General features: G+C 39.3%; 1 protein-coding gene across 1 annotated transcript in view; it reads left to right on the forward strand.

Annotated features, from left to right (window-relative positions):
* itfg1 (integrin alpha FG-GAP repeat containing 1) overlaps positions 1-17,484 on the forward strand; it is a 165,002-nt gene extending 147,518 nt beyond the window's left edge. The window contains exons 16-18 of the mRNA XM_084927789.1: positions 2,984-3,066; positions 3,908-4,025; positions 16,345-17,484. Of these exons, the coding sequence (XP_084783915.1) occupies positions 2,984-3,066; positions 3,908-4,025; positions 16,345-16,404 (261 nt within the window). The 3' untranslated portion in view covers positions 16,405-17,484. The remainder of the gene's footprint in view (positions 1-2,983; positions 3,067-3,907; positions 4,026-16,344) is intronic.
* Positions 17,485-17,550: the final 66 nt, after the last annotated feature.

Here is a 17,550-nt window from a genome sequence, read left to right on the forward strand (position 1 = left end):
CTGTTTTCTTACTGTCTCCCCTGCTGTGCCCTTTACACTTTCTCCAGCACAAAGAGAGTTCCTGCCCGCTGTTTCGCAGAAGGCGATGTTTTGTAGAATCTTAGTGGATATCTTCTTCCCTCTGTCCAATCAGTCCTCTCATTTATTCACCCCTCCTCGTCTTTCTCTGTGAGTCTCAGTCCTCCTGTTCACTTATCTTCCACCCAGGGGATTCCCTTTGCTGTTCAAAGTGGTTTACTTCACTAATCAGTCCCCTACTTGTCACTCTCACTCTCTCTCTGTCTTCCTCATCCTCTAACTCTGTATCTGTCTCTCTCACTCTCCATAGTGTGCCAGTTTTCCTGGCTTTGAACCAGAGTATCTCTCGTTCTCTCTGAAGACTTAGGAACACTTTTCTCTTCCAAACAGCCAGATCGGATCTGCTCCCAGGCAGCGGTAGTGGAGGCTGACTCGTCTCCAGCTCTGCTCCCCCGCCAGTTGCCGCACCAACGGCAATGCTTTCCAAGAGCTAAGCGACAATGGCTGGCGGCTAGAATGTGCTTGTTATGTAAAAAGCAATGCCGTTGCTGTACGCTTATTCAAAATAGCTGCAAGATGTAGTTCCTTCCAATTGATGAAGAAAGGAGAGTCACAATTAAAAAGCAGTGGCACTTACAGATTCTGCCAAACGTAGAACTGGAATTCTTTCCTCTGAACTGCGAGTATAGTTACAGCCTTTAAATCATTAATATATTGCCCCCTTCTCCTATTTATACCACTGCGCTCTTAACCCATTATGAGCCAGAGAACAACCCCAGTTGCCTGAGCAGGCTCTTAAAGCAGAATAATATGGATAAGAACGCTAGCAGACACAGACGATTACACTGGGCTTTTCCAGAAACCTAAGCCCTGTTTAAAAAAAGATGCTAAATACGGCCTGTGTCAGTCTCATGTCAGATGTCACCACTAGTTGCTGAGCCCTAAGGCAGCAAACAACTAAAAATGAAACTGAAACTTATGCAGAGTCGAGCTGCTGTCAAACAGTTCTCCAAGCAAATGTTTGTAAACTCTGCAGTTATGTTAAGTCTGTCTTAACCGTCTCAGCACTTTAGATATTCCCCAATATAAAAGAAGTACTTTTTTTCCTCTTGCAAAGTAGCCTCATTTATTCACTTTGCAAGGCATAATTAACTCGTGTGGTAAACAGGTTGCCCCTTCTCGTGCCAAAGTATTCATGTGCAAGACACTGAACTTGTTCTGGCAAGGACACAGTGGAAAGTGGTTTGCAGAAAGTTAAAAGGCACTCTGTAATTGCAGATCTTTTATAGAAGCGATTTCCTCATTCAAATCCAAGTCAAAGCCTGATGTTTCTAGGCTAAAACCAGGCTTTCTTTCTCCTACTCTTTGAGCTAACAAAGTAAAAATGATTGCAGTATTTAGTAATTAGGGATGTTTGTGGTGTGATGAGGTTTTGCCACCTTTTTAGTATACAATTAAATATACAATATGGTTTCTTGCTGTAAAAGCAAAATCATTTTTTCTTTGTAAATTCGTTTTTTTTTCTTGTACATATGTCTCATTACCCTTGTCTTAATTAAAAAAAGAAATCTAATCTGCTTTCATGCATAACTATGAGGTTCAATATATTCATTATACTGTTTTAACTTTTGCTTATTTTCATGATACCTGCATGTAACGGCTCTGCTTAACCTTTCAGGCTTTCATTTTTGCATTTAAATTTTGAATCATGTGGCTAAATGCTTTAAAATCATAGTAAAGTGTAAGTTATCTGCTCCAGTCTACAAATGTAGGCAGAAAAAAGGCTAAAAAAAAAAGAAAAGAATTGGACAGTATGTCCCATTTGTCCTCATTATCGCCACTGTGGTGTCCTTTTGTAAGACCCGTACCCCTACCTGCACAGGGAAGCTGTTCAGTGACCAGCAGGTCAGATTGTGGTTGCACTGAGCAGCTTCTACACAAGAACAAGTACTTTAGTATATTCACAGTGTTCCTGCAAACAAGAGCTTTTGACACTAAAACATCTCAAACTAAAATAAGCTTTAAGATGAGCCTGAGGGATCTGTCTGTCAAACACTGTCTCTCCCTCGCCTACACAGAAATGAGTCGAGATCTAATCAGGAAATATAAAGCAAAACTCTTATTTGGGTAAACTATGAGTGTATCATAATTTAAAAGCAGTATCCCTGCCACTGTGGACACTCAGTGTTAATATAATCACTGTTGATATAATACCAATCAAAGAAACCAGTAAACATGAGCATTCAAGTTATAAATGAAACACAGGAGACAAGACATCATTAACATAAAATACTTTTGTTTTTCCAGAATTTGCTAAATTGAAATGCTAATATTCAAAAACACTACTTATCTTACTTAATAGTAATTCTGAATCTCTAACTTGTAAGTCTTCGAGCTGCAGTCTTCAGATGTGATGTAGTGAGTCATTACTGGACTGGAGATTTTTGTCAAAATAATTGACTTCAGTTAGAATTTTGTATGTACTTTTAATGTGTGTTCTAACTTTCAGCTCCCATAAATTCAGTCTTCAAAGCAGACCTTTCTGCTGCTGCGATGTGATGCGTTACATGATGAAAAGACCATGGGAATTTCATCAAGACAGAGACTGACTTCTGCAGATGGCTGCGCTCGCACACAAACTGCCACAGAAATCCTTTATCATACATGCAAATACACCCGGCCATATGTACCACACTCACAATAAAGAAAAAAAAGGGGTTTATTCACCATAGTAAGTAATTTATTTCAAGTAGTAGGTTGTCTATGTCTGAAACACACGGCTTAAAATAGCAAGTCCACAGTAGCTAAGAATGGGACCCATTACTCTGCCTCGGAGGGCTTAACATACATATTGTGTCGGTGTGTGCATATCTTAAAGCAGTCTGCTTGTATCGCATATATGGTTGCTATAATGTATTACTGTGAATAAAGATAATCAGTTAATGTGTTTTTCTTCTCTTTTCAGGAGATAAGGACGAAGGAGTGGACAGCCATCATTCCCAACTCTCAACTTATTGTCATGCCTTTCCCACATGATACACCCCGCAGGTACATAAACGCTTACACCTCTAGATATAATACAATATAGACAGGTCACAAATGGCTGCTTTCTTTGTTCACAGTCATATCATTTGCTCAGAGAACCTGTTAACATTTGTTACTATGGACACTATTCAACACTTTTAACCGCCTCGTCTGATGTCATTTGCTGGCATATTCGAGTTAATGTTACCCTCAGCTCGCTCCAGACAGCGTCTCTGTGGTATATCTTCACAAAACAATACCCAGAAGTGAGAAAACATGCTCACGTGCACACACTATTACCTCGCAGCATGTGTCCTCATGTTATCGTGACGATATTCACATGTAGCTGAAAACCCAGGAGGAGCTCCAGATGGCTAGTCATCTCAGACAAACAATGACACACATGCACTTTCCTCGATAGGCTCATAACACTTGCATGTTTGCCAGGTTTGCCAACGCACACATACCTACATATACACCATGAGTGAAATCAGACTAACTGACTGTTTATATGAAAACAGGCGCCTTGGTAGTCTTTTCACACAAAGTACAAGCTAACAGAATGCAAGATGTATCATGATGAAGATAAAGTTAATACATCAAAGTGGCTGGATTTCTGGAAGTACATAAAAGTTCTTAGAAACTAGAGAGAGCGCAGTCTTTCATTCTGTTCAGCTGTATGACCAGAAAGTGAGTGAGTTGTTCGTTTATTTATTTTAACACAACACAGTCTCTGCTAATGTCCACCATTTTGGTAATTGCATTGTTTTTCTGTCAGATAAAACTATGGCAAAAACATAAAACAGCATATGGCAATCTTTCTTTGTCTTTGTCTCTCTTCCTCCCTCTCTCTCCCTCTTCTTAGTTGGAGCGCTAAATTGTACCTTACTCCCAGCAACAGCGTGTTGCTGACGGCCATCGCACTGATCGGCGTGTGTGTCTTCATCCTTGTTATTATTGGGATCCTTCATTGGCAAGAGAAGGTCAGAACACACACACACAGAGACACAGAGTAGCGTGTTGCAGTTAATGTTGGCCTCTTCCTGGTGATTTACTGCTTCAGAGTGTGAGTGTGTGTATGTGTGTGTGAGACAGAGAGAGAGAGAGCAGATTGGTCACAACCAGCAGCAGATGGGTCTCACTGTCCCTGTCCTGTAGTCCTCTCGCCTCCCACCAAGACACACATACACACTCTTTCTCTCGCTCTACCTCTCTCTCTCTCGTTCTCGGGGTCACAACCTGGAAGGACGTTCAGCTGTAATTGCCTTCTTCTGTCCTTTCAGCACGGCAGATCTGCTGTTCATTACCGCCATAAATGTGCTCTCCAGGGAGTCGATGCATGTTTTCATGTTTTTGGTTTTGTTTTTTTTCTTCACCTCCTCTGGTGAAGAAAAAAAACTGTTTTCTTTTTTTTTAAATGGAGACACACACACACATCACAGTCTCAGCAAAATGTATCCCATCATAGCAGGGTTGATGACACTCAGACACAAATTATCGCAAATGTTCTCTTTTTTTCTGGATTGTTTCCTTTTTCATCCACATACACACACACACACACACAGTCTGCTGGGCTGAGCAGTGCAGTAAGTTGCTGGCATCTTCTCCAAACCATCTGCCGTGAGACCATGTGCACTTAATGTGTTCCTGTGTGTGTGTGTGTGTGTGTGTGCGCGCGTCTTCACTCAGGTTGACATGCAACATGGTTACACACACAGAAGGGCTCTAATTGCCCTCTTTTTTAGAAACGTGGGTGTGTGTGCATCAGCTTCATCTGAGCTGATGCGAAATTCAAAAAGATAAAAATAAATAAATAAGCATGGCTGGTGCCCAAACTACGTACACAAGATACATCTAGCAGGCTCAGGTGGATGGGAGGAGTGATGAATGTGTGGATGAAAGCTATGTTGCAAGAGCAGGAAATGGGGAATGCAATTAAGAAAACGGTTATTTCACTCTTAAAGGTTATTTACGATTCTGTTTATACGCAAGCTACTTAAACGTGCTTGGGTGCAGCCCTTCAAATAAAAACCCAGAAATGCTTAGTTCAACATGAATCGTACTGTACATACGTCAAATGCTGATTGGTTGAAAGTTGGACAGTATAGTAGTGACATTAGTTTTTGGAACAACAGGTTGGGGTTTGAATCCCAGTTAGCACATACACCCAGTAAAGATAGATGTTAACCATGTCTACATCTGGTACCAATCGAACTCCTTCAGTTCACATGCTGAAGTATCCTTGGACACGGTACTGAACTCCAAGTTGCCCCTGATGCATCCATCAGACTGTGTCAATGCCAGGAAGCACTTAGGCGTAGATAAAAGCATATGAATGTTTGTGTGGATGAGACTTGTAGTAAGAAACCGCTTTGAGTGCTCAACTGAGTAGAAAGGCTATATGAGTACCCGTCCATTTACCAAACATCAAAGATAAAAGAACAGCATGAAAAGCTCAGACAGTGGCTACATTGGACACTTTTACACACATTTCACTTCAGTTCTGTTCTGTTCAGTCCCAGTGTGTACTGTTGTTGAGTAGCCCACAGATTCAACTCAGCTCTGTCTTGTTCTCACAGAAAGAAGGAAGAGGTTGTCAGTCATAAACCAACAATATATTTGGCTTTGAACACTGTGGTGTTCATAGGCTGACTAGTCACAGTAATCAAAAATGTCTCACTACCCCCCACTGTACCCCTAATAAGAGTAATAGTTACTAGTTCTAGAAAGGGTTTTTGGCCTTTTTGACTACTCGTTTCAGAGTTCTCATTTCCGCAGCATGCAGTTCAGTAACATCTTCTTAATGGTTTAATAATATGGTGGTATATCATATAGTACTTGCAAACTCATGATAGGCTTTGATTAGATAGATTAGAAGCAGCACAGGAATATATTATTCAAATGCACTGAAATATGTAACATCGCACTCATCGTCATTTCAATTCAGAACAAAACACTGCACCACAGTTGGCGAGGCATCCAACATTCACAATGCATACAAAAACTCATTTGATTCAGATTACTAAGTGCATTATCAGGTTTCCACTGTGCATAATCCTGAGCTTCCACTGTGCATGCAGCAGAACTTCAGGTTCAGTGATTGGAGTTCTTATTGAAATGCTCCTTGGGAGTCACAGTTGAATTAAGCCGTGTTTGCACTTGACTAGTACTACCTGGGGAACTCTGTGCAGTTGGAATATTTGCAGAGGTAGTCTGTGATGTTTATCCCATGCAAATCTGCCAAGGCTGCAATTTCAAAAGTAGAAATTCCAATTATCTACCATGTTACACCAAATACAAAAGTGCTGTGAAAAAATTATCCTTTGCAGTTGTTTGTTTTCTTTTCACTTTTCTGTTGCCTCTGTCCCGCCCAAGAATTATGAAGGTTGTGTTTAGAAACATTTTGGGTGCAAATTCAGGAGGCTAGAGTGTCTGTACAGCTTAGAGACAAATTCACAGAAAGGGCAACTTAAATCTATCTAAAGAGCAAAATCCAAAGTATAATGAAATGGTTGACATGCAGGGCAGCATGCTTAAGGAACATTTCACCATCTTTCTTTAAAATGTAGCAGGCTATTAGTAGTAAGCTAACATTAGGTCTGTAGCAAGCAGCCAGATGCCTTCTAATCAATATTTGCCATTATATGAGAGTAATATCAGTGGATTCCAATAAAACTCAGATCTACCCAGTTCGAATGTGCCACTCTAAACACAGACATGAGTGGGTAATTTTTAACTTGCACAAGATTTTTAATATGACTTATCTTTGTTTAGCTACACTTTTACAGTTGTCATTTATACCATTGAAAATATGGATTTGTTTTTTTACTTCTAGAAAGGTGAAATAACACTTTTCACTTTGCAACACTATACACTGCATCATTTATTTTTACATACATCTGTACATAACAGTTTCCTGCCATAAATCAAACTTCAGCTATTTCTAATTTAACTGGTGAACAGTGTTTTAAACCCACAGCGTTCTTCTGTCCCTAAAGCTAAACAGCATTGACTCTATCTGAGGACGATCTCCAGTGTCTTGTCGGTATATGCCCTTCAGGTTGTTCAGGTTGACACAATTTAAAGATAAATTTGATTTGAATTGGACTATATGTCTGGCCTTGATAACTTGAAGACACACAGCTGCACTGACTGGCTAATGTGGTGTAACCTCCTTCACCACCCAGAGAATTAACACTGAAGGTAAATCACATATAAAAGCTGCTAACATTCTTTCTTATATCTCATCTTCTCCCATCTCCTTTATGCGGGACATACGGTAAGGTCAAGGCGAGACGGCTGATTGACATTTGGCATTTCTGTGTGTTTGCACCGCCGCCTCTGGTATTTGCTCTTCTAATAACAAAGTCAGGCAGAGGGCAGAAGCATGAGGGCAAAGACACGTTGCCCAGCCTAACCAGCTAACAGGGCTTTTACACAAATTCTGTGAACTTCTGTTCAATGCAATATTAGCTAGGGATATGAAGAAGTCCATATGACTATATTCCAGAAAGTAGAAGAAACAAGTATTTAAAGGCACCTGTTAAACCATTTTGAACCCCATATTTTTATTCTTGGACTTTATTAGAGTAGATCTGCATGATTCACAGCTCGTGTGGCTCAAATATGGGAGGTATGTCTTATCTTACATATATGGTATCTCACTATGGTTCAGCCTATTAGTTTGTCTGAAATCTTCCTTTAAAGCCAATTTTATTGCAATTGGCTGCCCGTAGCAAGCAGAAGATTTTCTGACCAGATTGGTAAGGCTTTTGTGCACAAAGCCGGAGAGCTATGTGTTTGAGATTACCATATTAGTGATATCCTATCTCACGCACAGAGCTAAGAGTAGAGCAACTGCCTGAAACAGAGCTTCGTCTCCCAGGGATTAGGTTCACATACACTGACCTCATTATTTGAAACTTCGGCCATGTTTAATGCAAGAATCAACCTTTGCAACAGTATATAAATGACACAAGTTGAGGAAAGGTCCCCTTTAAACAAATTGTGGGAAAGAAAAAACCAATGAAGCAGAATTTAATCAATCTCATCATCATGCAGGCCAGACTTAATTAGCTGACATTAAAGCCCTGTGAGACTTCAGTATGCATCACTGTAGTTTTCCACCTGGTTTGGAACACAGACCAGCCCACTGTGTCAGAAAACCCTTTAGATGGACACAAATCAATGCTCTGCTGCTTAATGATGATTCAAGCCTCAGGATGACTATTGGTAGCATCCCCAGGACAGTCAATTAAACCAGGCCTGGACAGCAGCACAGCCCAGTGGATTGGTTATCCAAAGGAAAGAACATCAAATCAATCTGCTCCCTAAAAACATGTTGCTTTTTTTTTAAAGAGTAAAAAAAAAACCACAGCATCAATCAACATGAGATGCTGCTGTCTTTGAAGATAGATGAAGGCTTTATTACAAACCAGAACTGACAGGATTAAAAAAAAGATTGAATAAATGTTTCTGCTCGTCTTTTGGATGAAGCAAATTAGTCAACATCAGGGACGCATTGGCTTACCCACAAAAGAGGACATGCGTCTCAAAAAATCTTTCTAATGTAGTGACTGGGTTTAGTCATTTTGTTATACTAAAACATGAACGGCTCTGCCGTAACATTTAAGCAACGTTTAAATGTTTGGAAAGGGAAAAAAAGATCTGATAGTATTTTAACTTGTTGCCTGTTCACCCACAGAACAAAGTCATTGACCGACTACACAATCAGCAGTCCACATAACATAGAATTGTTGTTATTCATTTGTCTTCAACTGTGCCAAATCGCGAACTTTAAAAATGTACATTTCACCCCTTTAATCCTGTGCCTCATCACGTCTTGATTAGGGCTGCCACAAACGATTATTTTGATAGTCGACTAGTCACCGATTAATTTTGCGATTAGTCGACTAATCAGATCATCATCCACTGGACGTACAGAGTACAGCTTATTGCACCAGCATGCATCTGCTCGTATATAACTATCATTAGCTGACAGCTTTAAGTGTTTAATGTATGTGCTAACTAAAAATAAAGACAAGATGATAGTTTATTAAATTTTAATGAAATTTGCAGATTGTTTCGGTGAAGTTTAATAAACTCCTTGCTATCTAAAATATAACGGGACACCGGAGTATATTCTCGAGCATCTCACATTTCTGATTATCAGTTGTCTGCTTGACGTTTATTCAGCTGTGTAAAAACTATAACTTTAATATCAGCCAAACCGATTTACTCAGGAACAAATAAAATACTAAAAAAAAGCCAAACAATAACATTTGTAAGTTATCTAAGTGACTTATATATGTTTAACCTGAGTAGCGAAAGACGGCAGTGGGTTTGAAAACGATTTGCCGGGAGTCCGGTGTTCTCACGGGCTCTAGTGAGCCTTGCCCCCGGCTAGCTATCGAGCTAGTGGGTAACAGACATCTCCGAAAACGTCGGAGCGCTTTTGAAAATATGTGGTGTCTTGATAAACCGAGCAGATATTTGAGGTTTACAGAGTTACATTCTCGCCTGAAAATATGCTAAACGTTTATTTTGTGACCTAGAAAGAATAATAAGAGTGATACTAAAACGAACTAGCTGCCGCCATTGTTGGAAACTGAGCTGGGCTGCGCTATGAATTCTGGGACACAGCTTCTTCTTCTTCGGGGTTTAACGGCAGCTGGCATCCTTGTACATGCAGTGCTGCCATCTTCTGTTTCAGTCCGTTATTACACTCTTAAATCCTACTACTGCGTCTTTTGGGATCTTCAAACAATAAATCAGTCGTAGACTATTTTGATAGTCGACGTAATCGTGACTAGTCGACTAATCGTGGCAGCCCTAGTCTTGATTATAAAAACAGACCAAAACCTTTACTCTTAAAGTGATAAATGAGATAATAATATGGACACTACCAGAGTAACTTTGTATGATTCAAAATAATCCTTGTGTATTTTACAGTGGTGTTTCCCTCCTTCCTGATTTCCTATTTTTTGTATGTTTGTTACACTTAAATGTTTCAGATCATCAAACAAATTCAAATATTAGATAAAGATAACACAAGTAATCAGTTTCTAAATTTAGCTGTTTAATATTAAGTGGGAAAAAATCCAAACCTATATGGTAATGTGTGAAAAAGTGATTTGCCCCCTAAACCTAATAACTGGTTGGGCCACCCTTAGCAGCAACAACTGCAATCAAGCGTTTTCAATAACTGACAACGAGTCTTTACAGCACTGTGGAGGAGTTTTATCCCATTCATCTTTGCAAAAATTTTTTTTCAACCACATTGAAAGGTTTTCAAGCATGAACTGCCTTTTTAAAATCATGCCACAGCATCTCAATCGGATTCAGGTCAGTTCTTTGACTAGGCCACTCCAAATCCTTCCTTTTTTTTTTTTTTTTTTTGTTAAACCATTCAGAGGTGGACTTGCTGGTGTCTTTTGGATCATTGTCCTGCTGCAGAACCCAAGTGCGCATCAGCTTAAGCTCACATTGTCCTTCAGGATATTTTGGTAGACAGTAGATTTCAGGGTTCCATTTACCACAGCAAGTCTTTCTAATCCTGAGGCAGCACAACAGCCCCAGACAATCACACTACTACCACCATATTTTACAGATGGGATGATGTTCCCTTTCTAAAAATGCTGCGTTACTTTTACACCAGATGTAATGGGACAAGCTTTGTCAGTCAGATTCTACTTAAGTGATTTCTTGATTGAGAACAGGTGTGGCAGTAATTAGACTTGGGTGTGGCTAGAGAAATTGAACTCTAGCCACATTGAGCTTTCCAAAGATGTGATAACAAACAATCACTTTTTCACACAGGGCCATGTAGGTTTGGATTTTTTCCCCCTTGATAATAAATAATTTAGAAACTGCATTTTGTTTTTACTTGCGTTATCTTTGTCTAATATTTAATTTTTTGATGATCTGAAACATTCAGTGTGACAAAAGTACAAAAAATAGGAAATCAGGAGGGGGCAAACACTTTTTTACACCACTGTATATCTTGTTGGTTCTACCCATTAGTTTACCATCTCTGACACCAGCTGTTTTGGCTCCTCTTCCTTAAGGCCACCCTTCTTTTAATACAATTTTCTTCAGTTTGAATGATGTCACTGACATCATACAGACAAAAATAGAAAAGAATTCCTGAAACTGGGTGATTAGATCCGTCTGTCACCTCAGCTGTTGACTCACAGGGTTTACTTGTTACAAGCACTGACCTCATTATTTAAAACTTTGACCTTGTCCCCTTCAGATTCAACTAACAAGCATAGAGTAGGTATAATTAGGTCCACTTGGGCCAACACGACATTTAAAGAACTGGATCACGGATTTATGACACGTTTACAAGTGTGGCTTAAAGCAGAAGCTGTTTGTCGCAGCAGTTATTTCTCTTGGTAATCAACAGACCCCGTACTGTTTCCAGAGATGTAAGGGAAATCCTCATTCTGTGCATAGATACATAGTTGAGCCAAAGCTTACACGAGGCTTCAGCAGTGTGAGGTTGTCCACATCGCTGAGGATCTTCTGCATATTTTTAGCACAAAATTTTCTCCCTTTGTGCAACTGTCCCTTCACTGCAGCTCAGCTAGGAAATGCCCGCAGAAATGAAAATCTTGTACTTAAAAAATACCCACTTGATCAGGTTTTTTATTCCTGATTACCTACACTGGCTTTGTGTTGGGAGAAACATGACCAGTAGGAATGGCAGGAATGATTACACCAACAATTACACCAATATAAAACACCTAAACAAAAGAATACTTTGATTTCAAATGGCTCCCAAAGTGACATAAATGGTTCATTTATAGATTTGACTGTTCTGTACAGAGACCAGTTTTACATAAGGAGGGTTGAGGACTGATGTTGGGAATTAGTCTGCAAATTTTAAACAAGGAGACTATGGTTGTGTCCTTGGTGTAGCTTTTTTTTTTACTTTAATTTTATTTTATTTGTAGGTCCTTGGTTTGATTATAGGGACCAAAAATGTATGTTTAGGTGATTGAACAAATCACTGATTTTGTTCAAATAAATCCCAGAATATCAGACACTTGTTACTGTTACGGCCTTGATCAATAGAATAATGGATTCTAACTCATCTGTGGCCATTTTCACATGTGAATAATCATTTTACAGTAGTTTCACACACATTTGCACTACTGGAAATACTCTGTGTGGTTTTAGTCACCGAAGCTGTCTGGGTAGAGCTTGCAGAAGACCACGCTGTCTGACATCATACAGACTTTTTAATGAGGGAGCTAAATGTTTTAAAGACCAGCTAATGTCCAATCTGACTTTGTCTCACATCTGCGTTCACACCTGCACTTCTTCCAGGTGATGTCTCAAAAATTTTAAAGCTGTTATCTATGTGTGAAAACGGCTTAAACGGCAGGGTCGACCCCAGATCCTTTCTGTTAAGCTCAGACATTTTGCATGTCATTTTTCACACGGCTGCAAGAGCTCACTCTGCATAATGGTTGTTTTAACCTGCAACGTCCACCTGGTGAGGAAAGCATCAACTTGGTGTATTCTAGAAGGTGCAGCTTATAAATAATTTAGTTAATACCATCACAGTCCTTTTTAAGAAAGATAGAATTGCATGTATTACAAGTACGCAGGAACTACTTCTTCATTAAATTTAGCATTTGAGAAGAAATCGCGGTCTTTTCCGGTTGTTGGTAGTGAACAGTCATTAAGTTGGGATAAAGTGGTTCTAACACACTTACAAATTCAACAGTAAGGGTGGAAAAAGTGTCTTTAGTTTTATTTTGGCGAAAAACTTTTTACGCTTTCCTTTGAAGTCTACAGGGGGTTGAGTTTGACACCTGAAAGAGAGATGTAGGGTGGAGTATCACTTCAGCTGTGACTTTTGATACCACAGCTGCAAATGTTCACACGTCCCCATGCCCTCCTCCTTCTTGTCTTCAAAAAGAACTGTACATTATCCCTACTCCTGCACTGCGGGGATGAACACAGTCTGGACATGTTGAAATTACAAAATTGCTTTCATGGGCTCTCACATCATAACATGTTCTTGTTCTGTTTGAGACGATGTTAGGTGCCGTTTCAAAGAAGTAAACAGAAAACATGAGAAATTGCTGCTGTTGGCTGAAATTTTGTTGTTGTTTTTTTCATCAGCACACCAGGAGTATTAGAGTATTAGAAGCAGGTGACTTGAGCGGGGCCCTCAGGGAGGAGGTGTTGTTGGGAGAGGGTGGTGGACTTTGCTGCTGCACGTCTGTCAGCTTGTTCACAGCTTAGCTCGTACACCACTGCCTGCAGCCATCACACCTGCCTGTCTGTCCCACTGCCCAGATGATGATAATAGACTGTTGGCTATGAATGCACACATATTATCCTTAAAAGCCTTTTCACATTGACGGGAGGACAGAAACTCTGTGTGTTTGTGTGATGTTTGAATTTGATTAATCATTGGAGCAAACCTTTCATTTTTACCTGTTGTGATGTAATTGAATATTAACCTCCTCACCAAAAGTCTAATTTGTGCATCACTTATTAACAGATTTGAACATTAGACCACAAACCTCCAAAAGTTGATTCTGTTCATCTGGAGGTAACGTTTTCAGTGGTTTTCCCACTGAAAACGCAACTTTTGGAGATTTACTTACCGGGGTGATTGAGCATGCATCAAGACATTAGACCACAAAGTTAACCAGAATGTTTTAGTTTGATCATTTTCTCCTAACACATTTTTAACTAATCAACTGGTAAATGTAAATAAAGTACAAATTTTCCAGTTAAGCAATGTGTCCAAGAATAAATGGTAGTAGGTTCATCCTATTCAGCACTGCTTTCAAATCTGAGTGCGTTCAGTTTGGCTTGGCTCAGGTTCTCTGACCGATGCACTGCAGATTGCAAATCAAGATTTTAGCTGTTTCTGGGTTAGAAGTAATACAATGTCTTCACATTCAACAAGCACACAGATGCACAGAGCTTTTGGCTTTTAAGAAAATGTACTTACGTTTTAGTCACACATTAGTCATCTCACTGCCATCAGTTTTAGTTTGGCTAACGAACAGCATACTCAGGCTGCAGCTGTCAAGCTTTGATATGTACAGCTTCTGTGATTGCACATGTTGTTCGTGTTTATTGTGAGGTTAGGGGAACAGGCACTGTTTACCTGTTTGTAGTGGAGTATTCAGTGGTTCCCACATACAGTGCCCGTGTAACTTGGCTTTGCAGAAATAATAGCAGGTGATGTCTAAATTATTCTCCACGGCAAATCCAGTAGTTCTTCAGAAAACTCTGTGTTCCTGTTGTTCTGTTTTTCCTTGGTTATTAGAGATGTTATAAAGTACAATTTAAGGCAGGGGTCTTATATTTATTTGGCTCATGGGCCACCCTCCTTTAGCCAAATCAGTAAAAACATTGCATAGTAACCTGTACTTAAAAAAAGCCTCCAGAAATATCTGTTTCTCTGGAAAGGTTGAAGTACAGTACTATGCAAAAGTCTTGAGCTACCCTCCATTCCTTTATATTTTACTAAAAATGGGCACCGAGATTTAATGTACATATTAGAAATATATAAGGTAGAAGAAGAGTTTTACAATTGTAACGAAAGTTAGAATTGTAGTGGTATGACCACTTTTATTCTTCGCAAGCTTTCTTGTAATTTCTTCAAATGTCAACTAAAGGTCCAATTCAGCTCTCAGGTGTCAGGTATTTCGTCAATTTCTTTCCCATTTCTTAAGGACATGACTTTCAGGTACTGTTCATTTGCTATAGATGGTTTTCTTAAGCCTGCCACTTCTGTCCTTCATTTGTCCAGTTTCCTCAGATGTTTTAAGGACCCCCTGCACACCATTCTGAGGTATACCGAGGTTTTCAATATTAGCTCAGTGGGAAAAATCATGTGGTTGCAAAACTACTATTATATGTCTGTCAAACTGTTATTTTTGTCACTTCTAATAACATTTGCAACAAATTGTGTGACTGCTGGTAACAAAATACCTAAAAACACAATCTTAACTGAGTTGTCTTTTGTGTGTGGACACGACGCAGGTTTGTAAGTTGGTGCCAAAATGATTTGTAGATCAGTGTTAAAGTGTCTTAACAAAAAAAAAAAAAAAAAGCAAATTCCTCTGACAATGGTCAGGTACAGGGACTGGACTCAAAATGATTGAAAAAGCAGCCAGTTGCCAAAAAAAAAAAAACTCTTAAGAAACCCTAGAGAAATATTGCTCAAGACCATTTTAAAAATTACTGAAAGGTCGCGCTCTCTGGAAGCACTCAGTGCTCACTGGTGGAGTTATTTATTTACTTAATTATTATTAATCCTTTCTTTATTCAGGTAAAAATCTCATTGAGATTAAAAATCTTGTTTCTAAGAAAGATGTTGAGGAACATAGTGAGTAAAAATCGCCAAAGCTCTGCTAACAACAGTTCCAAACCTCCACTGGTATTAACATCGGCACAAAACCTGCAGTGATTTCCATGGCTGAGCAGCTCCTGTGTTATGTGTAGGTGGAAGCACTTACATAGTGTACAGTAGTATAAATCATATGACATTATGCGAACTCTGTTAGAGCATACAAATCCAAACATTTGATCCAAGAGCAAACAGGGGTTTAAAATAAAAGAGAGACGGAGTAATACAAAACAAAACCCTGAATACTGAAACCAGAAACCTGTAAGTAACACAGTTATGAAGTTGTTAAACTACAACTCTCACTCATTTGCCTGCATGATATTAGTAAACTCAATCCATCCTTTACAGCTTTCATCAGATCTGTCCCTCTGAAGTCTTAAATCAATAAAATCCTGCGTCACATTAGAACTGTCAACTAACATCGGTGTTTTCTCACTCAATCATGTGATGAGTGTTTTTAACTTTCAAATAGCATTATTCTAAATGCCTTTAAGTTCTGATGGCACATTCCCCAAGATTTGAAATAATCAAGCCGATTTTCTTTTCTTTTTTTTTAAATTTTCCCTACCATCTCTGATTGTTAGCCAGTAATTGAAAACCCCACGGGCATTCCCAAAATACACGGTAGTGATTTGCCTTTCTGGTCCCTCTTCCCCTCCAGCACAAGCTCTGTCCCTCCTTAGAAATTAATTTTTGTACATGACAGTGAAAAATCCATTTCAACAGATGATGGAGAACCTAAACTTTCTTTAGAGAAATAAGTGAAGGTCGTCATTGTTTGTTTTGTATACGCTACAAAATCTGATGATGTGTCCTCTTGTATTTATGACTCCAGTGCAAGATAAATGACTGTTTTCCTTTGACCTTAAAAACCTGGCTTTGTGTGTTTCTCTGTGTGTGTGTGTGTTGTGCAGAAAGCAGATGACCGAGAGAAGCGCCAGGAAGCCCACCGTTTCCATTTTGATGCCATGTGAAGAAACAAAGCTGCATCATGGGAGACCATCCTCTCCCATCCTCCCGCGCATGCCGCTCACCTGACCACCCTTTCCTCTTCACACGTTTTCACTCAGACTCATTTCAAGGGCCAATAAATGGATTCTTGTATACCCCAAAACGTTTCTTTTTGATATTTTTCAGTCCTTGAGTCAGATGTTAAATATTTATGCTCCATTTCATTTATTCATTCCAGTTTTAGAAGTACAGGAGCTGCAACAAGGCCATAGAGACAGAGAACGAAATCCTAATGGGGATCACTCTCAAGTTTAAAGCAGTGATTTCTTTGGACTGACTGTCGTTAGGAGTGTGATCGTCAGTGGTGTTAGTAGTGTATTTGGATCCTTTTGAAATGCCCAACAAGTAGCTCCAATGAGAAAAGCAGTTTCTTTTTGTTTGTTCACTGGAAAGGAAGCACCTTTAACATTGTGTGTATATAAATGTGCATCGTTACTTCAAAGCCACACACGTGTTTCTGTCCATTGTCTTTGCACAGCTGATGAACCTCTTGGGTTTTTTTTCCTGTGAAATTAAACTGAACTGATTGTATTATATTGATTCAGCCTCACAGCTACAGACAGCAATTGGTGAAAAGTGCACATAATGTGATATAATGATGCTGCAGAACATTTTTATGCTTCCGATCCCACTAAAAATAATGAATGGCCTTCATGTGTGCTGAGTGCAAGTTTGTCTCTTTTGAGTCTGTCCTAAAACGCTGCATCATGGGAGTGCCAAAATAAAGAGCCTGGAGTCTGTAAATGTCTGCTGCATCAAAGTCCTGCAAATCATCCGACGCCTGGTTGTCCTGCTGAATAAAGCACAGTTTGCTAGTTTCATGTTTTAATTTCTGTTGTCTTTTAAAGCTTAAAAGAGCTGGGTGCTCCGGTGTGTTTTATTTATATTCCAAGAATGAGCTCATGGTTTTCCATGTGGTTTGCACTTTTTTTAACAAATGATTAACTGTGGGTGTGTGTAATTTATTTGGCTTGCAAATGAATGTTCAACCTACTAAATGTGTTTACTTACTAAAGTTGAGAATAAAGGTTTCTTCTGCTTAAGTCACATGTTTCTTTCCCTGTTCCACTCCTCTTAAAGCTGTTCATAAAATTATGACCCCAAAATCA

The sequence above is a fragment of the Perissodus microlepis genome, chromosome 1, assembly GCF_051167445.1.
Source record: "Perissodus microlepis isolate ML-2025 ecotype Zambia chromosome 1, ASM5116744v1, whole genome shotgun sequence".
NCBI lineage: Eukaryota > Metazoa > Chordata > Actinopteri > Cichliformes > Cichlidae > Perissodus > Perissodus microlepis.